The 24,957-nt window shown below is 42.1% G+C and overlaps 1 protein-coding gene across 7 annotated transcripts in view; it reads right to left on the bottom strand.

Moving 5' to 3' along the window:
- ARMC8 (armadillo repeat containing 8) overlaps nucleotides 1-24,957 on the bottom strand; it is a 213,783-nt gene that overhangs the window by 73,945 nt on the left and 114,881 nt on the right. For 6 of the 7 annotated variants that reach the window (XR_012656387.1, XM_075068605.1, XM_075068606.1 and 3 more), the window contains 2 exons: nucleotides 4,701-4,776; nucleotides 4,519-4,609 (listed from right to left, as the gene is read on the bottom strand). Coding sequence is in view for 6 of the 7 variants with exons in the window: in XM_075068605.1 (XP_074924706.1) it covers nucleotides 4,519-4,609; nucleotides 4,701-4,776 (167 nt within the window). In the remaining variant the exon portion in view is untranslated. Of the gene's footprint in view, nucleotides 1-4,518; nucleotides 4,610-4,700; nucleotides 4,777-18,252; nucleotides 18,307-24,957 lie in introns of all 7 variants that reach the window. The other variant, XM_032763603.2, reaches the window with a different exon arrangement.

The raw sequence follows: 24,957 nt of genomic DNA, 5'->3' as shown, positions 1-24,957 counted from the left end.
GTGGGCTGAAGTTTTAAATTGCTCAAAGTGGATGAAAGGTGGCAGGACCTTATTGTAACTTTAGATAACATTCTTCTCTAGGTATTATGTAAACTAATAGTGGCTGCAGTAAAAACTGCTGATTTGAGGTTTTCAAGGCTCCTTGTGAGGTTGAAGACGTTTTAGCAATGGATGAAGATATCTTTAGATTTTAAGATAAAAAGATTAGACATATGAATAATAAGAGCAGCTACATTATGAACAAGAAACACTTATAAGGGGTACAAATTCATGTTTCAGGATGTAAGCCAACCACTAACTGTTTAGAAATCATGAAGTATCTTCCCACATGGGCATATCAGTACTTTGCACCTTCTTTTAAAGCTTGTAGTATTGACCAATGTCAAAGAGCGAATAGTAGATTAGATTGACCATAGGTTTGATCCAATATGGCAATTCCTATGTTCCTATAAAACATTTTTTCTCCAGGACTGGTGAAAGTCAAAGATATCATAGAAATTTGCCAAATTGGCATAGTTGTTTCCATAGAACTCAGTGTCCTTCTGCTTATACAACTGTATATTTTATACTGAACAGGACTGTGTAGTCCCAATACATATAATCATATAAACAAAGTAGCATCTTCTAAAATTGGTTTTATACTTGTACTAAAAATTATATTTATTCAAGAAAAGTTCTTTTAATCAATCTTTAGAGAATTTATCTCTCATGCTCTTATAATACTGAAAAATATCTAGTCAATACTCAGTTACTCAACGTTTGGAGAGACAAGGTGGATGTGGTAACATCTTTTATTGGACCAACTTCTGGAGACAGGCCTGAATAATTCAGTGTTTTACTGAAATATAGGAATTTTAGTAGAATTTAATACATACTTTATATATATTAATAGAATATACAAGACAATTGTTCGTAAAAGTTTGAATTTCTTGCTACAAGAGGTATACTGTATTTTTTATGTACACTTCTTTCTTGGAACATTCAAAAGGTGTCTCTGGTGTTTAAATTTAGGAAAATATAACCTTCCACAGGAAACTGGCGGCACCCGAGAATAACAGCAGAAGTTAACATTTACTGCTCTCGAGTTTGCAGGAGAGTGCTGACTGCTTTTAAAAACATTCAGTGCATGTTCTTCAAAGTATTTGATCTGTCTTTATGAGATGACAGTGATTTTCAGATTCTTGCTTACTCCACCGATGTCCACAAAAGGTTGCATGGGAGGTAAGGTTTCCCCTGTAATTATCTCAAAATATAATTTTTCACTAAGAATTACTGATATAGAACAAGCCTGGAGGTTAATTACTTAATTAAAAAAAATCTTTTTTTCAAGAATGTGTTTTCTACATAACTCAACCAGATGCTGTAAATTTGCTATCTCTAAGGGTGAATGATACTGGAGAGTAGTACAAGCTGCAGAGTTCTGACAATCACATACAGTCCTCAGATAAGAAGAGGATGGAGTAGGAAACAAGGGAAACATAAAACCACCAGGAGAGGGCATGTCATGGTGGAACCACTCATGGGATGCAGAACCTTGCTGATTAACATAGGGGAGGACAGAGACAGCAAGCAGGGGATAGAGCAGTCTGTTCATTTAACACAAGCATTACTCCCTACAGATATCACAGCCTAAAGATGCACATATCTTGTGCTCAGATCTTTCCCCTACCCAGAGGCACTTGTATGCTATGCTTGACAGAGCTTCTCCCCTTTCCAGAGATGCCTGCTTTCTTAATTGATTTGAAGTATATCCATTTCCCTCTCTCAAATGCCTTTAATGAAGGCAAAATACTGAAATAAGTGGGCAAAACTGTTACAATTCTGATCAAATATTTCTAATTCCTGATAGCTGTTCACCCTCACTACTGGAGTGTAGATTGGGTACCTCCAGAATAAATACAGTACCAGAAAAAGTAATATGACAACATAACAGGAGGAAACAAATTACTTAAGATGGTTACAGGCAAGGCCCCATATATTACACCATTCCACAACAACAAAATTCAGTTCTTGCCATGGAATTATACTCCAAACATTCAGCTTTTAAAAAAATAAACATGTTTATAGTCCTTGTGGATATGGAGATTAACTTGAAAACACACACACACACACACACAGCGCCTCAAACAGTAATTTTGAGAAGTATAGTGGCATCTCAATAAAGACCTCATTGAGTCCACAACTCTGGAATCTGGCATTTTTCCAAGACACCATAGAATTCGGCATTCTTGTCATAGAATTTGCTGTGTCCACGTGCCTGGAGTTTTGCTTTCCCTGCCCTGCCAGGACCAGCCTGCCACTCCCTTTGCTTTTCAGCTTTTCTCACAAGAGGGAGTTAACTGGATTCCAGTCCATGATCCCTGGACTGTTCCATGGAACTAGGCAGCTGGGGCTCAGGAAGCCAATCCTGGAGTCTAGCTTCCAGCATGCAGGATGACAAGCTGAGATACCTGCAGATCAGTGCAGAAGCCGAGGCTAGGGGAGCCAAGGAAATTAATTGCTGAAGCTGGCTACCCACTGGGACACACATGATGTGTTCTAATAATTGTGGCCTAACAGGTCTATCCTAATTGTGGGCTGAATTTTGGTAAGCGGGTAAAAGTTTGTAAAATGTTACAACCACCTACAACAATATATGTTGATGCACAAAGGGAAGGCAAAAAGCCTGGACTAGTCCATACAAAAAGGTCTACTAAAGCAACTCAAAGAATGCATTGAGATCATGCCTAGTAAACAAAAAGCAAATGGAATTAGAAGTTAGTGGACCAAAACTGATGTAAGAAACTAGACTTCATTGGCAGACAAGTAATGAGGGAATGTGATGTTCTGCCCACGACATCTTCTGGGGTCCTCAAAAGAAAGAGAAACTTTGGTCAAGGGTGGGAGGGAAAGGGTGGTGGTGAATCAAATGGGAAAAACTCCTGGTGGAGGCCAACAGGTCTCCGCTTCATTCCAGAGATTTTCCTTCACTTGTGAGTTTCAAGGATGATTGTGACACCCAGACTTTGGCACATCAGCAGAAACAGCTGCAAAGACCCCAGCCTGATACATATGAGATCCTGCTCTGTATTCCCCTTCCTTTTCATCTACCACTATCTCTCTCTCTCTCAGCTTTTCACCTGATCCTGAGACCAACTGTATTGCACAGCACCAGCACAATGAGATGAGCTGTCCCATCAAGCTCTGGCTGGCCTGAGGAGGATTGTTGAAGGAAAGGGAGATGACCAGCTGAATGATGTTCTGCTGCCAGGAATGTGAGCCAGAGTCCAGAGCAACAGCTGTTATGGCCTGACTGCCAGCCCAGAGCATTCATCTGTGACTGCCTAGCCACTCTGTATCCTGAGAAAGTCAACAATAGTACATATTTCCCCATCTCTCTCTTATCCCATTTGCATTTGTTTGCTCTGTCAAACGCAGGAAGAGTGCCAGTCATTCACAACTTGGAATTCAAAAGAACTAATCCCTTCCTTTCCCACCAAGAGAAGGATTGCTTGACAAAAGACTCCGACCAACATCCTCTCTCTGAAAATGGGGCTTTGATAAGTTTTTTTATTACATTTGTTTTCCATACCCGTTCAATTTCAATATCAAAATGCTTTATATCTTGTTTTGATTCTTTTTCTCTTGTTTATCCTAATCAATACATTTCCCAGTTTTGGCACACATTTTCTAATGTGTTTGCCATAGAACTAAACAGGCTGAGGTCTCTGTACTCAAAATCCCAAACTGTTCAGTGTTGTACAGCAACAGGGACACATTAACACTTCTGATTCTCTGGGCACATTTATTCCATAGAAATTAACACAACAAAGGGAAGAAGGTTCTCCCAGGAGGATAGTTCCAGGGTGTGGAGCCTGGATGCCTAAAGAGCACCATGAAAAAACCCATTCACCAAAATAATCAGACACATTTTCCAACTATGGACCATAGTTGTGTGGGAGTGTAGAAGGAGGGATGGGAAGGACAGGCTATGGAAGCAGAATACATTAAGATTAATAAAGAATTTAGCGGTTACTGCTATGAAAATTGGTTCCATTGAGCTGCAGAGTGCACTGGGCCACTGTTATGGGAATGGCAGTAAGGGAAGGAAGAAGAGGCTGAAACTAAAAATAGGAAAATCTTAAATTAACCATAATATTAAATAGCAATGGAATAATTTCCAAGGAGTCTCCAGCAACACCAGAAGCCTTCAGAAGTAAATATTACTTCAGGGTGCAAACCCTTCAGGGCAGGGATTAGCTCGGATCTAGATCTGTACAGTGTCCAACACAATGAAGCTCCTAACCCTGAATGGGAACCTCGGGGTACTAGTATAATATAAATACTGATTATTATTTAACAACACTTTAAAGGAGTACAAGAGTTTATCTTGCATAAGCGCAAGGAGATGAACTACAGACTAACATTTCACCCAATTCTATCACTTAGGATTTTATGACAAGAAGATTTGTAAGAGTTGCAATTTTAAGCATTAGTTACATTGCAGCCCCTCTCCCTCTAGCTCCTGTTGAGGATTACCATTTGGCTGATGTGAGCTGCATTTCAATAGGCTTGTCCCTTTGTAACATCTTCACAAAAATCTGTGGTAATAATTCTCCATCAACCAAAACTGCAAACAATGAAAAAAAGGATTCAGGAAATAATTCAAATTCAGTTAATTTGTAAAATGAACATATTAGCCACTGAAGCTTTCGGCTTACCATTTACAAGAGTCATTGATACCTGGGGGTTTTCAAAGGCTAGAACTGAGAAGCATTTCAATGCTTGCATTCGAACCTGTACAAAAACATAGGATTTACATTTCTTTACGTTTCACAATATTAAACCAAAATAAGTCACACTGTGTTACACTATTTTAAGCTAACTAGGCTTTTGGAAATACTGGCTGATGAAGAAATCTAGATGTGGCTGAAAGGCTGGTGGAAGTGTCTGGGGACATGGCTTGACTCTTCTGTGATAGATCTGATACTATCTCTGCATGTTGTATTTTGCACATTTGTGAGATCCAGGGGGAAAAGGAGGAGCAGAAGCCATCTGCAAACACAGCGCAAACCTTGGCAAGACTTGTTGCCAAAGGCATGGATGACAGAGTTGATGATACTCTCTGCATACTTTGAGGGGGAGCTTCAGAAGCATCCAAAGGAGTTAGGATAAATCTGACTAAAAGTTAATAGGACTTGTACACCTAAATCCCTTCTGGATTTTTGAGAGCAATGCATAGCTAAATTGAATTTATCTACACTATTAAAATAAATTAAAGTATCTAATCTGCTGTGATTATATCAGGGCTGTCGATTAATTGCAGGTAACTCGTGATTAACTCAAAAAAATTAATCGTGATTAATCGTACTGTTAAACAATAGAATACCAATTGAAATTTATTAAATATTTTTGGAAGTTTTTCTATATTTTCAAATATATTGATCTCTATTAGAACACAAAATACAAATTGTACAATGCTCACTTTATATTATTTTTTATTAAAAATATTTGCACTGTAAAAATGATAAAAAACAGTATTTTTCAGTTCACCTCATACAAATACAGTAGTACAATCTCTCTATCGTGACAGCATAACTTACAAATGTAGATTTGTTTTGGTTACATAACTGCATTCAAAAATAAAACAATGTAAAACTTTAGAGCCTAAAGTCCACTCAGCTGTACTACTTATTCGGCCAATTGCTCAGATAAACACGTTTGGTTACAATTTGCAGGAGATAATGCTGCCCACTTCTTGTTTACAATATCATTTGAAGTGAGAAGCAGAATTCATATGGCACTTTTTTCGCAGGCGTTTGCAAGGTATTTGATGCCATATATGCTAAACATTTGTACGCCCCTTCATGCTTTTGGCCACCATTCCAGAGGACATACCTTCATGCTGATGACACTCTTTAAAAAAATTGTGTGTTAATTAAATTTGTGACTGAACTACTTGGAGAGAACTGTAACATCTTCTGTTCTGTTTACCCCACATTCTGCCATATATTTCATGCTTATACAGTCTCGGATGATGACCCAGCACATATTTGTTTTAAGAACACATTCACTGCAGATGTGACAAACACAAAGAAGGTACAATGTGAGATTTCTAAAGATAGCTACAACACTCGCCCAAATTTAAGAATCTGAAGTGCTTCAAAATCTGATCAGCATGGGGTGTGGAGCATGCTTTCAGAAGTCTTAGAAGCAACACTCCGATGCAGAAACTACAGAACCCGAACCACCAAAAAAGAAATCAGCCTTCTTACTGGGTATCTAACTCAGATGATGAAAATGAACATGTCATCCACTCTGGATCGTATCGAGTAGAACCCACCATCAGGATGGATGCATGTCCTCTTGGAATGGTGGTTGAAGGCATGAAGGAACATATGAATCTTTAGAGCATTCTGGCACTATATTATCTTGCAAACGCCAGCTACAAAGTGCCATGGCAAACGTCTGTTCTCACTTTCAGGTGACATTGTAAACAAGAAATGGGTAGCATTATCTCCTGCAAATTGTAACCAAACTTCTATGTCTGAGCAATCGGCTGAATAAGAAGTAGGACAGAGTTTATGTTATAAAGTTTTACATGTTTTATTTCTGAATGCAATTAGTTCTACATTTGTAAGTTCAACTTTCAAGAAAAAGTGATTGCACTACAGTACTTGTACTAGGTGAATTGAAAAATACTATTTCTTTCTTTTTTCTTTTTTTTAACAGTGCAAGTATTTGAAATCAAAATAAATATAAAGTGAGCACTGTACACTTTGTATTCTGTATTGTAATTGAAATCAATATATTTGAAAATGTAGAAAACATCCAAAAATATTTAAATAAATGGTATTTATTATTAATAGGGCGATTAATTGAAATTAATTTTTTTAATCGCTTGAGAGCCCTAGATTATGTATCATTACTGTTATCTGCACTTCTGCCATTGCTATTATACAATGACATTAAACACAATATTATGCAAGTGCATACTGGGTGGGTTTTCATGTTGCTTTTGGTATTTGCTTTTGCTACTCTACCTATAAAGATACCACATGATATAAGATAGTCTTTTGAATATAGCAAAATAAAATTGATTATTGCTATTCAATCAACCTTGGCCTCCCAACCTGCAAGAGAAGACATTGGTGGGGTGAAGAGGGGAAGATCAAGAACTCAGTTTTGGCCATGGTGCATTTAAACAGGAGATCATGAGGAGACCAAGATGCTGGTTTAGACATAGGGAGCTGGGTCTGCAGTTGGGAGAGATTTGTGAGCCATTCATCAGATTATCTGATGCTAGAGAACAGAGAAAGAAAAGACAGGGGCCTTTGGGAGAGTTGAAGTTAGGGGTGGTGAACCAAACAGACCACTGAAAATACAATTAGAGGGGTCAGTAGAGAGCCACGACCGGACAGAGTATCAAAAGCAAGGAGGAAAAGAAGAGAAGCATGGGTAATAGGTCAGAGATAGCATCATGGTATGCTGAAACCCGCCACTGGATCAGGAGTGGAGTGATGACAGACACAGGGAATCAATCCCCAAATAGGGTCTAATCTGATGTCAAATGGACCACTTCCAGAAGTTGGACACTTCCTGACTTTGGTGGAGGAATCAAGTTCCTCCTTACTCATGGAGAGACTAGATGTTGGTGGTGTTGTTTGCCCAAGAAGCACTCAGACTTGTCCTCGAAACAAGGAAGGAAAATGTGCCATGCCAGTCAAATTATTTTTGCCCATCTCACATAGGACAACTGACTGTCAAACCTGTAGGAATCAGTCTGCAATAAATAAGTTGTTGCAGAGTGGAGCCCGCAATGGCTCCTTGTGAACTCAAGGGGCTGAGTGACAATGAATGTTGATTTTCTTGTGGCTGATCCTGAGCCCAAGGAACCGAAAACATTGTCCAAATTATACTTCACCCCTTGTGGAAAAAGCTCTTTTGGCTAATCACATAGATAAGCCAGCCTTGCAAAAATCACACATGAACAGGGGCAGTTTTTTGTTGTTTTTTTTTGTTGTGTTTTTTTTTTTTTTATTTAAACACAGAAGAATCATTTGTATTTCCTTATCAGGGTAAAGTAAAAATAAGTAAATAGGTTTGTGTGTTAGGGCTGTTAAATTTTCATTACAATGAAACCCTTGAGTCTTGGGGGTGCTAAGACCAAAGAGTAGAACCAAGTACAAGTAATGGGGACTGCACATAGTTAGACAGCCAAGGTGGGTGAGGTAATAGCTTTTATTGGGCTAACTTCTGTGGTCCAATAAAAGATATTACATCACCCACCTTGTGTGTCTAATATCCTGGGACCGACATGGCTACAACTATGCTGCATACATAGACAGTCTGAGTGAAACATGAAATTAAGTGTCTTTGAGGTTGAGAGCCCCCAAAAAATCCTGCTGATTTACACACACCATCTGGGATCAGAATTGCTGGATATAATTATTCTACCTGAAATCAAGGATGGGGCAAAACACTCCTTTTTTCTTGGCAATAAGGATATAATGGGAAGAGAGGCCCTTATCCAAAAGCTGCTAAAGAACTTTGTTTCCAAATAAAGGAGAAGGCTCTCTGCATTTTCTCACGAGAAGGCTTAGACTCATAGGTCAGAAGGGACCAATATGATCATCTAGTCTGACCTCCTGCACAAGGCAGGCCACAAAACCCTACCCATACACATTTATAACAACCCCTAACCCATGACTGAGTTATTGAAATCCTCAAAATTGTGATTTGAAGACCTCAAGCTGCAGAGAATCCACCAGCAAGCGACCCATGCCCCACGCTGCAGAGGAAGGCGAAAAACCTCCAGGGCCTCTGCCAATCCGCCCTGGAGGAAAATTCCTTCCCGACCCCAAATATGGCGATCAGCTAAACCCTGAGCATGTGGGCAAGACTCACCAGCTAGCACCCAAGAAAGAATTCTCTGCAGTAACTCAGTTCCCATCCCATCCAACATCCCCTCACAGACCATTGAGCAGACTTATCTGCTGATAATCCAAGATCAATTGCCCAAATTAAACTATCCCATCATAACATCCCCTCCATATACTTATCAAGCTTAGTCTTAAAGCCAGATAAGTCTTTTGCCCCCACTACTTCCCTCGGAAGGCTGTTCCAGAACTTCACTCCCCTAATGGTTAGAAACCTTCGTCTAATTTCAAGTCTAAACTTCCTAATATCCAGTTTGTACCCATTTGTCCTTGTGCCTACATTAGTACTAAGCTTAAATAATTCCTCTCCCTCCCTAACGTTAATCCCCCTGATATATTTATATAGAGCAAGCATATCCCCCCGGAGCCTTCTTTTGGCCAGGCTAAACAAGCCAAGCTCTTTGAGTCTCCTTTCATAAGACAGGTTTTCCATTCCTCCGATCATCCTAGTAGCCCGTCTCTGAACCTGTTCCAGTTTGAATTCATCCTTCTTAAACATGGGAGACCAGAACTGCACACAGTATTCCAGATGAGGTCTCACCAGTGCCTTATATAACGGTACTAACACCTCCTTATCTTTGCTGGAAATACTTCGCCTGATGCATCCTAAAAGGGCTGGGCAAGGGGTTTAGAGGAAGCAGCTTGGAGTAGGATATCCTTTCTGGATGACTTCTAAGACCCATCTGGTTGAAGAAATTCCCCTTAATAATATCAAGTAAAAAGGAGCAAGTCAGTTACTATGGGGGAAAAGGGAAGGGTAAAGTATCTATGAGGAAAGGTTCATGGTTCCTGATAGCCCCATCAAAATGTTTTCTGGCAAACCATGCCAGTAAAGACGCAGCACTGAACTCACTACAACTTTCTGCTACAATGTTTTTTCTCTGCTAGTTTGATGGAACTGTTTCTGATCAAGTCCCTATAATTACTTTTATGTGTGTAGATGAAACAACTCTTTCAGACATCTCATGCAGGTAGAATTTGTAATATGTGAAACATCCATAAAGCATGCATTTTATTAACAGAAATATTCTATATCAATGGTCACTATTGACTCTAGACACAGGAAACACAAGCTATTTCTATGTTTTACGTAAAGAGGAGATTCCAACCTGAGAAATTAATTGCCAAATCTCAGGTTACCAGCAAACTTGCTCTTTTTATCCTGGTTGAGAAGTTATTCCATATTTCTGTTAAAGTTATTTTATTAAATATAAATACACTAGTGGTTTTAAAGAACTGCTTCATATTAATAGTACTAAGAAAAGTATAATTGTACCATGTAGATCTATCTAGGTCAATTTAAAAGCAGAGGTGATTTAAATGTGTTCTGGACACTATAACAACAACAACAACAACAACTGGAGATATATTCATCTCCTAGAATTGGAAGGGACCTTGAAAGGTCATCGAGTCCAGCCCCCTGCCTTCACTAGCAGGACCAAGTACTGATTTTTGGCCCAAATCCTTAAGCAGCCCCCTCAAGGATTGAACTCACAACCCTGGGTTTAGCAAGCCAATGCTCAAACCACTGAGTTATCCCCACTGAACATCTTCTGCATGAAAGTCTTAAAACTTAAAAGGGAAAGTTCTGTTGCTAAGTAACCATAATCACAGGACTGTCTAGAGAGTTAAATATATGCATAAACACAATAAAAAGGACATGCTCTTATCTGAAATAAATATTGATTAAATCACTTGTTCAGTTTTCATTAATGCTGAGCACGATAACATTTATATAAAAATAGGGCTGTCGATTAATCGCAGTTAACTCACATGATTAACAAACAATAGAATACCAATTGAAATTTATTAAACATTTTTGATGTTTTTCTATATTTTCAAATATATTGATTTCAGTTACAACACAGAATACAAAATGTACAGTACTTGCTTTATATTATTTTTATTGAAAATATTTGCACTGTAAAACTGATAAACAAAAGAAACAGTATTTTTCAATTCACCTCATACAAGTACTGTACTGCAATCTCTATCATGAAAGCATAATTTACAAATGTAGATTTTTTTTGTTACATAACTGCATTAAAAAATAAAACAATGTAAAACTTTAGAGCCTAAAGTCCACTCAGTCCTACTTCTTGTTCAACCAATTGCTAAGACAAACAAGTTTGTTTACATTTACAGGAGATAATGCTGCCACTCTCCTGAAAGTGAGAACAGACATTTGCATGGCACTTTTGTAGCTAGCACTGCAAGGTATTTATGTGCCAGATATACTCAACATTCGTATGCACTTGACCCAAGATCTAAGAATCTGAAGTGCCTTCCAAAATCTGATCAACATGGGGTGTGGAGCATGCTTTCAGAAGTCTGAAAAGAGCAACACACCAATGCAGTAACTATAGAAGACGAACCACCAAAAGAGAAAATCAATCTTCTGCTGGTGGCATCTGACTCAGATGATAAAAATGAACGTGCGTTGGCCTGCATCGCTTTGGATTATCATCAAGCAGAACCCATCATCAGCATGGACGCATGGCATCTGGAATGGTGACTGTAGCATGAAGGCATATATCTTTAGAGCATCTGGCACATAAATATCTTGCAACATCGACTACAACAGTGCCATGCAAACATCCGTTCTCACTTTCAGGTGACATTGTAAACAAGAAGTGGGCAGCATTATCTCTTGCAAATGTAAACAAACTTGTTTGTCTGAGCGATTGGCTGAATAAGGAGGAGGACTGAGTGGACTTGTAGGGTCTAAAGTTTTACACTGTTTTATTTTTGAATGCAGTTTTTTTTGGACGTAATTCTACATTTATAAGTTCAACTGTCATGATGAAGTGATTGCACTACAGCACTTGCATTAGGTGAACTGAAAAATACTATTTTTTTTTTTTTTTTTTTTTTTTTTACAGTGCAAGTATCTGAAACCAAAATAAATATAAAGTGAGCACTGTACGCTTTGTATTGTGTGTTGTAATTGAAATCAATATATTTGAAAATGTGGAAAACATCCAAAAATATTTATACAAATAGTATTCTACTATTGTTTAACAGTGCGATTAATCGTGTGGTTAATTGTGATTAATTTTTTTAATTGCTTGACAGCCCTAATAAAAAACCAAGATTAAATATTGAATTTATAAAATGGAGAGTCAATGTGAAGTGAACATCTGAAAACTAAACCCAGGCAAAATATATAATAATTAACTGAACCACCATGAAAACTTCACTGCAAGAAAATAAAAATGATCCAGATATTGAGTGAAGTAAGAAAGAACAAAAGGATAAACTTCAAGTCAGTACCTGGTTAAAGATACATTCCATATGGAAAATACTAACCTATATAAAAAGGACGTTAAAAATAGAACAACACACTCAATTTAGGGAATACTAAAATCAATGTTGACCAAGGAAACTTAATTTTACCATTGTGGGTATATATCATCATATAGTCTCATTACATGATCATATGTTATTTTTCCATATCACGGAAGGTGAAATAAAGCAACGGCGCAGTATTTTTTTAATCCTCAGTATTCAGAATAGGGCCTCCATACCTCATTTACTGCACACCATCCAGCACTGAATACATAACTATAAATATCTTTATGGGATTCCTTACTGCACTCATGATTGTAGCTTTTGCACCTCAAACATTAATTTATCTTTACAATAACCCTGTGAATTAGATAAACTTTAGCCACATTGTACAGATGGGAATTGAGACAGAGTAATTAGAGCCAAAATTTGCAGAAGAGACAACTAATTGTGATATTTCAGCATTTGGAGGCCCAACTAGGGACACCTAAAGTCTCATATTTCAGGTATGCTGAGCACTCACAGCTCCCATTAACTTCAAATGGAGTAGTGAGTGCTCAGCTCTTCTGAAAACCAAGCCCTAAGGCTAGAATTTTCAGAATGGCTCAACATCCATGGCTTGGGTCAGATTTTCCAAAAAGCTCAGCAGTCAATGTGCAAGGAGTCGTAGTATGTGATGATGTAATTAAAACAGTTGAAGGCAAAAACCCATTAACTCAGATAAATGCTGCAGATACTATTTCTGGGAGTTTGGGAAATATATTTTGAAGTTGTCCAGACAAGATGAAACACCGATAAAAAATGATCCTGTACAATTATAAAAACGCCCTCACACACTCTATACAAATATAGCTAAACATATATTTTTTAAAAAGAAAACCTATGCTTACTCTGAGTTAAGTGATAAAGCACAGACCTTTGGATATTCAGAGAACTTTCTACAGTTTTGACTGGACTTTCTCTGCCACGGCCTGACTGGCTGTTTGTGAGGGAAGGAAAGAGAAGGTTGGAGCACACTCTTCCCCTCAATTTCACTCCACAGCAGCCTCTCAAAGGCCTGGTCTACACTTCGCATTTAAACTGAATTTAGCAGCATTAAACCGATTTAACCCTGCACCCGTCCACACAACGAGGCCCTTTATATCGTTATAAAGGGCTCTTTAAACCGATTTCTGTACTTCTCCCCGACGAGAGGAGTAGCGCTGAAATCGGTATTGCCATATCGGATTAGGGTTAGTGTGGCCGCAAATCAACGGTATTGGCCTCCGCGCGGTATCCCACAGTTGCACTATTGTGCCACTCTGGAAACATCTGAAACTTCGGATGCACTGGCCAGGTAGACAGGAAAGCCCCACGAACTTTTGGATTGCATTTCCTGTTTGCCCAGCACGGAGCTCTGTTCAGCACAGATGGCGATGCAGTCCAATCCAAAAGGCTCCACCATGGACCATACAGGAGATACTGGATCTGATCGCTGTATGGAGAGACAAATCTGTTCTCATCAGAGCTCCGTATACAGAAGACTAAATGAGAAGCATTTGAAAAAATCTCAGGCTACGAACAGAGTCCACACAGCACAGTGCTGTGTGACAAAGCGTAACGGAAAGCCAAAGATCAAATGGACACCATGGGAGGAGGGAGGGGGGACTGAGGACTCCAGCTATCCACAGTCCTGCAGTCTCCAAAAAGTATTTGCATTTTGGCTGACTCCCATGCCTGATGGGTCACAAAACATTTTCTGGGTGTTTCGAGGTTATATATCGTCAATTTACACCTTCCCCCGCCCGAAAGAAAGGGAAAAAAATGTTTCTCGCTTTTTCAATGTCACCCTATGTTACTGCACATGCTGTCTGGTAGACGGGGCTGCGGGCAGCGCTGAACACCGCATCCCCTTCCGGTGGCAGACGGTACAATATGATGCTATCCATCGCATTTCAGCCCATGAGTGCTCCTGGCTGGCCTCGGTTGAGGTCAAGCCGGGGGCGCTGGGTAAAAATGGAAATGACTCCAGTCAATTCGGCAGATGGTAAGAATAGGCTAGTAATCGTCTTCATGATAGCACTGTGAGGCTTAGCCCATCAGCCCTCCCCTTCATGTCTAAAGAAAAGATTCTGTACTGGCCTGCTGTATTCAGCATGGGAGGCTGGCTTCCTCCCTTATCCCCGCCCTACCCTTAATGTCCTGCCTGGCTATCAAAGCAGCTGGAGGCTTCCTCCTCTTTTATCTCACTAAAACTGCGGGAACTATGGGATAGCTACGGGATAGCTACCCACAGTGCAACGCTCTGGAAATCAATGATAGCCTCGGTACAAGGACATACACTGCCGAATTAATGTGCTTAGTGTGGCCGCATGCACTCGACTTTATACAATCTGTTTTACAAAACCGGTTTATGTAAAATCAGAATAATCCCGTAGTGTAGACATACCCTTAGACTCATCTCCCCTGCCTTATTCCCCTCGCCCTCAACTCTTCACTTCTCTTTCCATTTAGCTGATTCCGCTCCTAAGTAAACTCACCAAAAACCATGGAACTAACATGACATTTGCTGCCATCACATTTGCTCATTCTGCTTCTATGTTCTACTCCGTTACCCACCCTATGTCTGTCAGCTCTGTTTAGATTGTCAGCTGTTTGGGAAAGGGCTCAATTATACAGCATCAGTACAATGGGGCCCACTCTTTGCAGGCCCTTAAGACACTACCATAACAAATATGATTAACAAAATGAAAATAAAAACAAACTGCTAAGTCTGATTTGAACATCTGGTTTATTGGGGCTAGGGAAACTGTTGCTGAATGTTAATAGTTCCTTAAAAAGCTACTTTTTTTTTTTTTAAAGGACCTATAATACTCTCCAAAATTTGGAAGAAAGCAATTAAACATCAATTGGTAACAAAACAGAGTCCTATTTAGTATCTAGCTGCGCTCCCCACCCTCGCAGAGAGGCATTCGTCATTATGACAACTGTTGGGGAGGGATACACAAATGGAACTCCTGTGCACATGCTGTGATAATCTTTCCACCAGTTGAGGTATTGTTGTACAGAGGTAAGAATGGAAAGCAGCATATTTAAACTGTGTCTGCTTGGTGACTTAAACCATTCCGAGCCACCCTTGAAGGCAGTACCTTCAAAACCTTGCATATTCTGTAACAAAGGTGGTGGCTGCCATGTGCCCCAGCAACTAAAGACAGTTCTTGATCATAGTTTGGAAGCTGAGCTAAATTGTGCTGGCTACGTTGGAAAGGGCCACCAACCTTTGCAGAAGAAGGTAGGCTCTTGCTGTTATTGAATCAAGGTTTCCCTTCAATGAATTCTAAGCCTTGGACAGAGGTCAAAGTGGATTTTTGAATGTCCAATTGCAGGCCCAATTCAAGGAAGAGACCTATGGCGGTGGAAGTTGCTCAAGATGTCAGTTCCAGGAAGCAGCCTTCAGCAGACAAATCAGACATGTAAGGGAATACTAAGATACCTTTCCTGTGGAGCAGACCAAAGGGGAGCACTTAGTATTGAAAGTGGTCATGGCAGACAGTGAAACGTAGGAATCATTTGTGGTATGGGTGGATAGCAATATGGAAACACGCGTCTTGAAGGTTGAGGACTGATAACCAATCCCCTTGCTCTACTGACAGAGTTATTGCTGCAAGTGTCACCGTTTGGCATTTCAGTGTCTTCACATAGGTACTGAGTATGGTCTCCAATTGCCACTCTTTTTTGGTACCAGAAGGTACCTTGAATAAAATCCCTTCCCTTTGTGCTGCATGAGGACTGATTCTATGGCTCCCAAATGTAAGAGTGTGTCTATTTCTTGACAAAGCAAGCTTTCGTGAGGAGGTCCCTGAAGAGGGATGGGGAAGGAGAAGGAGTGTTTGTGGAAGTGTAGTGAAGTGGATGGTGTATCCTTTGGAGATGACGTCCAAAACCTATTTGACCATAGTGATCAAATCTCAGGAGCACCTGAAGTGGTGAAGGTGGTCACCAAAAGAAATAAGAGTGGTGAATTGCTGCAGCTCAAGAGGATGAGGATGGCAATTCGAGTCCGTGATCAACTCATCAGAATTGCTGCTTGGACATGGACAGCTTCTTTCTATAGAACCTCTGTCTCTTTTGGTGAGATTCATACTATTTCCCTTGGCCTGGGTCACAAACCAGGCATGGAGAGCTCTCCATCATGAGGAGATGAAACTTTATCTGTTTTTTCTAGCTCTTGATTTCAGTGCCAAAGAAAAAGTTGCACTTCTGGGCAACATGCAATTCCCCAAGGCAACGGATGCAGCAGGACTGCCCGTAGCTGATAGAGATCGCCTCCTAACATGACAGACAGCAGACGAAGCTGAGACAACTGGGCATAATCTCCCAGTAAAAAAAAAAAAAATTACTAACTAGCTAATATCTACCTAAATACAAAGAAAATATTTTTTAAAAAAAGATAAGAAGCTATATTACTACTAACTACAGAAAAGAACACTAATACTATTAATGAAAGAAGCAAAAAGCTGAGGAAATCTCAGTGGGACAACTGCCAGAGTACTGTCTCAGGCTGAGGTGATTGAGAAGGAACTGAGGGTGGTTCACCCAGAGAACAGCATGGGGTACTGACTGACACACATGCAGGGGCTGAACGGACATTGCTATGAGAAATCTCCGATCAAAGGCACGGGGGGTGCTAGTGTAGAGTGAAGCAACAATGGGGACACTACTCAAAGAAGAACTCTCTATTTTTGGAAAAACATGTCTGTGTAAATCAGAGGTCCCTAAAGTGAGGGACGTGCCCCCCTCAGGGGGTGTGGAGAACCATCCAGCGAGGCACGGTGGGGCCCAGGCCAACCTCCACAGGGGCGGGAAGGGAGTGCCATCAGGCCCTTCCCTGCCCCAGCTCTGCTCTAGTCCTGCCCCCAGACGCATCCCTGGCTCCCAGTTCCTATCCAGCTACGTCCCTGCACCTGGCCCTGACCCCATCCCCGATGTGGCTCCGTTCCTGGCCCAGGGCCGAGGCTGGGGGCAAGGCTGGGAGCAGAGTCGCACCAGGCTTCAGGCTCAGCTGCCAGTCCCCACTGCTGACCAGCTGTGGCTCCACTCCCATCCCCAGTCTCATCCCCAACCGCGGCCCCAGCCTCAGCCCCCTTAACGCCTGTCCACATCCATACCCCCACCGAGCTGTGGCCCCACCTCTGGCCCCAGCTCTGGGCACAGACGGGGAAGGGGGGAGCACGACCCTCAAAAAGTTTCAGAATCGCTGGTGTAAATGCACCCAGATAACATGATGATTATTTGCACAGTACTGGAGTAATTCCTGGAGCCCACTGCCCCAACTGTACTAGACACTGTAGAAACAGTGAGGAAGATTGTCACCTTGTACACTGAAATACAATAAATAATAAGCAATAGTTGCTACTACGATAGGATATGGGGAAAATATTGGCAAGTCAATTAACTAGTTAAGGCATAATCTCACCACTGCCTTGGAAAGAATTTAGGCTAAGCACAGACCCTGCGTGAGCCCCTACAGTAGATACAGGCAGACTGGCTGTTTGTACTGGAGAGTCCTGTGGCATCTTATAGACTAACATACGTATTGGAGCATGAGCTTTCGTGGATGAATACCCACTTCGTCGGATGCACGTAGTGGAAATTTCCAGTGGCAGGTATATATATGCAAGCAAGAAGCAGGCTAGAGATAATGAGGTTAGTTCAATCAGGGAGGATGGGGCCCTCTTCTAGCAGTTGAGGTGTGAAAACCAAGGGAGGAGAAACCGCTTTTGTAGTTGGCTAGCCATTTACAGTCTTTGTTTAATCCTGAGCTGATGGTGTCAAATTTGCTGATGAACTTCATATATACCTGCCCCTGGAAATTTCCACTACATGCATCCAACGAAGTGGGTATTCACCCACGAAAGCTCATGCTCCAATACGTATGTTAGTCTATAAGGTGCCACAGGACTCTCTGCTGCTTTTACAGATCCAGACTAACACGGCTACCCCTCTGAGGTTTGTACTGGAACCATAAACAAATAAAAACCTCACTATGAGTTTTTTTTGTACTTACTGTTGGGGACCTAAGGAGCCAGATACTTCTAATTCTGAGAGATCTAACAGCTGGCTGTTGGAAGTAGAGAAAAGAGGAGGTCAGTTTTCTAAATGTTGTTTTTCCTCTTCCTCTCATTAATTTTGCTGAAGATGAAGAAGCCTGGATGGCAGTACTAAAATAACAAAATGCCTACCACATTCTCCCCAAAAAAGTTACCACTTAGATAACACAGGTCTGAGATTTCCCACTTTTAGTGAAGTCCTGAGAAATTCCACTAAGTGTGCCCACAAGACCCACCATGAAATAGCCACTCTCTCATTGTCACTTCACAGGTACTAAAGGCCACCCTCACCTGATACCACGCTCCAGCCCATAATCTTGAAGAGAAAATGTGAATCATCATCATCTTCCATAGTGCAAATCATATTTTGCTGAATTGTTTGCAATGCCAGACAGGTCTCAATGCATAAAGTCAGCATCTTGGAGCAACGAACTTATCCTTGACCACAGCAGCTTCCACTACTACAGACGATCCATGAGGCAGGCTGGGAGGAATAGTGAGCAGCAGAACTTTGTTGCATTAAACATATGTGACCCACCATACAGTTAGTAACCAGGACAGAATAAGATGTTTCCATAACTATTTCATCACTCATTCCAGGTGAGGATGGAGGGAACTGCTCCCAAATCCAAAAGGGCCTAAAAACTCCATAACATCAGCCCTGGAGCCACCTGCCATTTCTAGAGTAAAGGGGACAACCTCAGACATCCTCTTCAGAAAAGGATGCCTTATTCTTCAGAGGAAGATATTTCTCTTAACCTTCCTTTGATGAGTTGAGTAGAAACTGTGGAAATCTTCCTTTTTGTCTGTCAGCCAAGAGGAGAATCTGGCAAGACATCCTCACAGCTCTCTTAAAAATGCAGCCAAAACCATAGCTTTGGGAAAAGATGTGAGAGGAATGCCTTGACACACAAGGAGCCCGAGACTGAGTTGGGAGAACTGGCACAAAGAATGCCGACTTCATTGGTGCATTCACCAGCATCAAATGCATCATGACCACCACTGTTAAAGGCACAAACATCAATGGTATTGACACATTCATGGGACTCAGAGCTGCAAGCAGGTTCAGCACCTGGAAAACAACATTGCTCTTGGAAACAGTGCCTGATGGCCAGTGTCAGGTTTACAATAGCGCCAGTGGCTCCATGGAGCCGAACCCATGCTCAGAAGGGGCCCCAGCCTATTCTACTTACACTGTGCCTCGAGACTCTGCTCCTCCCACCACTTGCTCCTCGGCCTGCCTGCCGGCTGGCCGAGGCTTCCTTTACATCCCCTGGCAGGACCTCAGTGCAGCTCTGGCTCCAGGCCTGTGGGAACCCGCCTGTCTCCTCGGTGCTGAGCCACCAGGGACTGGTGCAGAAGTCTGGTCAGTCTTATCTAGCGGGCAGGGCAGACAATGTGGGGGGCTTGGCTGGGCACTTACAGCAAGTGCATCTTGAGAGAGTCTGACCGAGGCAGGCCTTGGCCTGGCTTATCACACCACTCTTGAAGGGACAGAGCAAATCCTGGGACCAGCCCTGGCTGCACTGCCAGCTCAGCTCAGCCCAGCAGACACAGTCACCTCCCAGCAGGGCTGGTGAGTGCAGCCGGGAGGCAGGGCATGGGGGAGTGGGTCTCTGGGGTGGTGGTGGTATGCTGGGCTGTAAAGGGGAGAGGAAGATATGTGTTGGGGCACTAGAGAGTAGGGGTTCTGTTGGGGGTGCTGGGCAATTGTGGTGGTGTTGTGCAGGGTGCTGTGCACTTCTGGGGGGGCACTGGGCATAGTGGGTCTGAGAGGGCCTCTGGTCATAGGAAGTCAGAGGGGATGTTGGGTGGGGAGCTCTGTGGCAAGGCATGGACTAGCCCCCTGAGGGGAAGGGGTATGCTGGCATCATAGGGCCACTGTACACCTGCCAACTAGTGGTTTGTAAATACTGCCCTCGCACTGAACGGGGCCACCCCTGCCATGCCATCCCCCGGGCTAGCCCCTCTGCCTGGTGACTGACCTCCCCGCGCCATACTCTATTGCTTCAATTGGGGTCCACAAATATGTTTGGTGCCAGGCCCACAAAAGGCTAATCCTGCCCTGCTGATGGCTCTATGATCATAGCTAGCGCGTCTATCAGTTAATCAAAGTGACAGGATCCCAGGAGACTGGCCCATAGTGTACTGAATGGAGGTCCTTGGAAGTCTTGAAGAGCATGCAAAACATACAAGGGGTATGAAATGTCCCACCACAAATAAAGCTCTAAACTTGAACTTCCAGAGAAGTCACATGGCCTTGACTTGTCATGCAGTCGCAAATAAAAAAACAAAAAACACCCCACCATAATTCTGGAATGTATTAGCAGGAGTGTTGTAAGTAAAACACAAGTAATTCTTCTGCTCTACTCCGTGCTGATAAGGCCTCGGTTGGGAGTATTGTGTCCAGTTCTGGATACCACATTTCAGGAGAGATGTGGAGGAAATCCAAAGGAGAGTAACAAAAATGATTAAATGTCTAGAAAACATGACCTATGAGGGAAGAGTGAAAAAATTGGATTTGTTTACTCTAGAAAAGAGAAGTCTTACGGGGAACATAATAGTTTTCAAGTACACAAAACACTGTTACAAGGAGAAGAAAGCAAAATTGTTCTGATTAACCTCTGAGGATAGGACAAGAAGGAATGCGCTTAAATTGTATTCAGGGAGGTTTAGGTTAGAAAATTTTTCCTAATGTCCAACTGTCAGGGTGGTTAAGCATTGAAATAAATTCCCTGGTAGGTTATGGAATCTCTGTCATTGGAGGTTTTAAAGAGCAGGTTAGACAAACACCTGTCAGGGATGGTCTAGATAAAAGACAGTAAGCTTTTCTGTAACTGATGTTCTTCAAGATGTGTTGCTCATGTCCATTCCGTAATAGGTGTGTGCACTCGCCACATGCACCAGTGCTTGACGTTTTTTCCCTTAGCAGTATCCGTAGGGGACTGGCTCTGGCGTCCTCTGGATTGACAACCGCATGACGTGGTATAAGGGGTGCCAATGGCACCCCCCCGTCAGTTCCTTCTTGCTGGAAACTCCAACAGTGGGGAAGGAGGGCAGGTTGTGAAATGGACATGAGCAAGGCATCTCGAAGAACATCAGTTATGGACAAGGTAACTGTCTGTTCTTCTTCGAGTGCTTGCTAATGCCCATTATGAAGAGGGACGGGGAGAGGGAGCTAGAAGTAAACTGTAGGGCATACCCCTCCACCACAGCATTGAAGGCCCATTAGTCTGAAGTTATAGCCGTCCATGTGGGGAGGAAAAAAAGGCGGTTGAAGAACAGCGGGACAGATGGATCTGGGTAAAGTCTGGTAGGTTGCCCTTGAGCGCACCCTCAGAATGCTCGCTTGCCCTCTGTTTATTGTGGGTCAAGCCCAACCAGGCAGAAGGAGGAGGTTGGTGGCTCGGGTGTGCTTGTGGCGCCTACTCTTCTTATGCGAGGGCGGCTCCTGGTGGGGTTGACTCCCTTGGCCCTGAGATTGCTGAGGTTTGAACCACTTATGAGCTGGACCTGGAACATACAGCCCAAGAGTTTTCAGGGTAGTGTAGGAGTCCTTAAGGCCATGCAGTTTACTGTCCGTCTGCTCTGCGAACAGGGTCCGGCCGTCGAAGGGGAGGTCCTGCATCAATTGCTGAGCCTCCACTGACAGACTCGAGAGGAACAGCCAGGACACCCTTTGCATGGAGATGGCTAAGGCCAATGTCAGGCATACCATGGACTTATATAGAGGCATTATGATATTTTCTGTCTTCTTATCTATCCCTTTCCTAATGGTTCCTAACGTTTGGTTAGCTTTTTTGACTGGTGCTGCACATTGAGTGGATGTTTTCAGAGAACTATCCACAATTAATCCAAGATCTCTGAGTGGCAACAGCTAATTTAAACTTTGTATTTATCAACACTGAATTTCATCTTCCATTTTCTTGCCCAGTCACAATCAATTTGTATACGATTAATGTGAATCTTTATTATGGTGTTTTTTAAAAGTTTCCATGCAGCTTATGGATATTTCACTTTGGGGACTGTACCATTTATTTTCTGTTTAACTAGCCTCCTCATTTTGTGTAATTCCCCTTTCTGAAATTAAATGCTACCGTGCTGGGCTTCTTTGGTATTTTACGGCCCACAGGGATGTTAAATTTAATTACATTATGGTCACTATTACCAACTAGTTCATCTATAGTCACCTCTTGGACCAGATCCTGTACTCCACTTATGACTAAATCAAGAATTACCTCTCCCTTTGTGGATTCCAGGACTAGTTGCTCCAAGGAGCAGTCATTTAAGGTATCAAGAAACTTGATCTCTGCATTCCATCCAGTCAATATGGGGATAGTTGAAATCCCCCATTATTACTGAGTGTTTTATAGCCTTTCTAATCTCCCTGAGCATTTCACAGTCATCCTCACTATCCTGGTCAGGTGGTCGGTAGTATGTCCATAGTGCTATAATCTTATTATTCAAGCATGGAATTTCTATCCAGAGAGATTCTATTGTACTGTTTGGTTCATTTAAGATGTTTACTATATTTGATTCGCAGTTTTCTTTCACATATATAGTTTCTACTTCTCCACCAGCACGACCTATTCTGTTATTCCCATATATATTCTACCCAGGTATTATCATGTCCTATTGATTATCATTCCACCAAGTTTCTGTGACACCTGTTCTATCAATATCCTTATTTAATATAAGGCACTCAAATTCATCACTTAGTATATAGACTTCTAGCATTTGGATACAAGCACTTATAAAATTTGTCACTTTTTCAGCTGTCTGCCATTATGTGATGTAAATGAATGGGACTCTATCACTTGACTGTTTCTCCCCTACGGAACGTCTCTGTCTGAACCATGTGCTCCTTCACAACTGTTGGCCTTTCTCCAGCCCTAAGTTTAAAAACTTCCTTATAAACTTTTAAATTTACATGCCAGCAATCTGCTCATATTTTGGTTTAGGAAGAGCCCATTTCCTATATAGCACAGGTCTCAAAGTCCCAGCCCGCAGGCCATCTGCAGCCTGAGAACCTCCCTACTGCGGCCCACAGAAACTTTTTAAAAAGTTTTTTCATCTGGCCCTCATGGCTGCCAGCCAAAGGAGGGGAAGGGAGGGGACCGAACAGGAGAGATTCACGTGCCCCTCCCTCCAATGTTGCTCCATCCTGCTGCTCCTGGGACTCTTCCAGGTGTTGCACTCGGGCAGCTCTGCTCCCTGCAAGCGGTTCACTATCCCTGCTGTTGCTGGTGGAGCCACGGAGGAGAGACCCATGCAGCCATGCTGTTGGCGCTGCCTCCCATGGCTCCCATTGGCTGGGGGAGAGGGACTGAGATACCATCACTAGTTGCCAGGCAGAGTCACACATGGAGGCAGCATCATTAGTTGCCAGGCAGAGTTAGCTGGGGCGGCATGACATCAAGGGAGTGAGGGAAAAGGGTGGGAAATGGGCTGGGAGGTGGCGTGAACACCATCTTCAGCGACATTATTGGCCCACTGTGAGGATTTGAGGACTGGCACTCACCCTAAGGTAAACTGAGTTTGAGACCCCTGCTGTATAGGCTCCTCCTTTTCCAAAAGGTTCCCCAGTGCCTAATAAATCTAAACTCCTGCTCCCTACACCATTATCTCATCCATGCATTTAGACCCTGCAAGTTCTGCCCGTCTAACTGGCTCTGTGTGTAGAACTGGAAGCATTTCAGAGAATGCTATCATGGAAATCCTGGATTTCAATCTCTTACCTAGCAGCCTAAATTTGGCCTCCAGGACCTCTCTCCTACTTTCCCTGTCATTGGTACCTATATATACTACAACCACTGGTTCCTCCCCAGCACTATACGTGAGTCTGTCTAGATGTCTCGAGACATCTGTAACCTTTGCCCCAGCAGGCAATTCACCATGCAGTTCTTTCGGTCATCACAAACCCTGTTATTTATATTTCTAATGATTGAATCCCCCATTACTATTACAATGGGATGGAGACAACGAAAAGGACTCAGGGGTTATTGCTGACTACCAGCTGAATGTGAGCTTCTCAATGCTATGGGCAAAAGGGCTGATGTGATTCTTGTATGTACAAATAGGGGAGAATATTGAATACGTAGAGGGAGATGATATTACCTTGAGTATACAGTACTGGTGAGACCACCACTGGAATACTTTGTCCAGTTCTAGTGTGCACACTTCAAAAAGGATGTTGAAAATTTTTGAAGGGCTCAGAATAAAACTAAAGAACTATTCATGGTCTGGAAAGCCTGCCTTACAATAAAAAACAAAAGTAGCTCAACTACTTAGCTTATTGAAGATTAAGAAGCTACTTGACTATGGTCCGTAATCGCCTACACAGGAAGAAGATACTTGAAAGAGGTCTCTGATTGCTAAAATAAAGGTATAAAAAGATCCAGTGGCTGGAAATTGAAGTCATCATAGTTCAGACTGGAAATAAGAAGCTAATTTTTAAACACTCAGGTAACTAATCATTGGAACAGATTACCAAGAGATGTGGCAAATTCTACATTACTAGGAATCTTTAAATCAAGACTGGATCTCTCTCTAAAAGGCTAGATCAGCCACAAATTATTGTGATAGATGCAGGAAGTCACTGGGTGAAACTGTATGGCCTGTTATATAGGAGATCAAACTAGCTGATTATAAACATCTTTTCT

The sequence above is a fragment of the Chelonoidis abingdonii genome, chromosome 8, assembly GCF_003597395.2.
Source record: "Chelonoidis abingdonii isolate Lonesome George chromosome 8, CheloAbing_2.0, whole genome shotgun sequence".
Classification (NCBI taxonomy): Eukaryota; Metazoa; Chordata; order Testudines; family Testudinidae; genus Chelonoidis; species Chelonoidis abingdonii.
The sequence above is the reverse complement of the archived record's forward strand: the minus strand, read 5'-3'. Positions and strand labels throughout refer to the sequence as shown.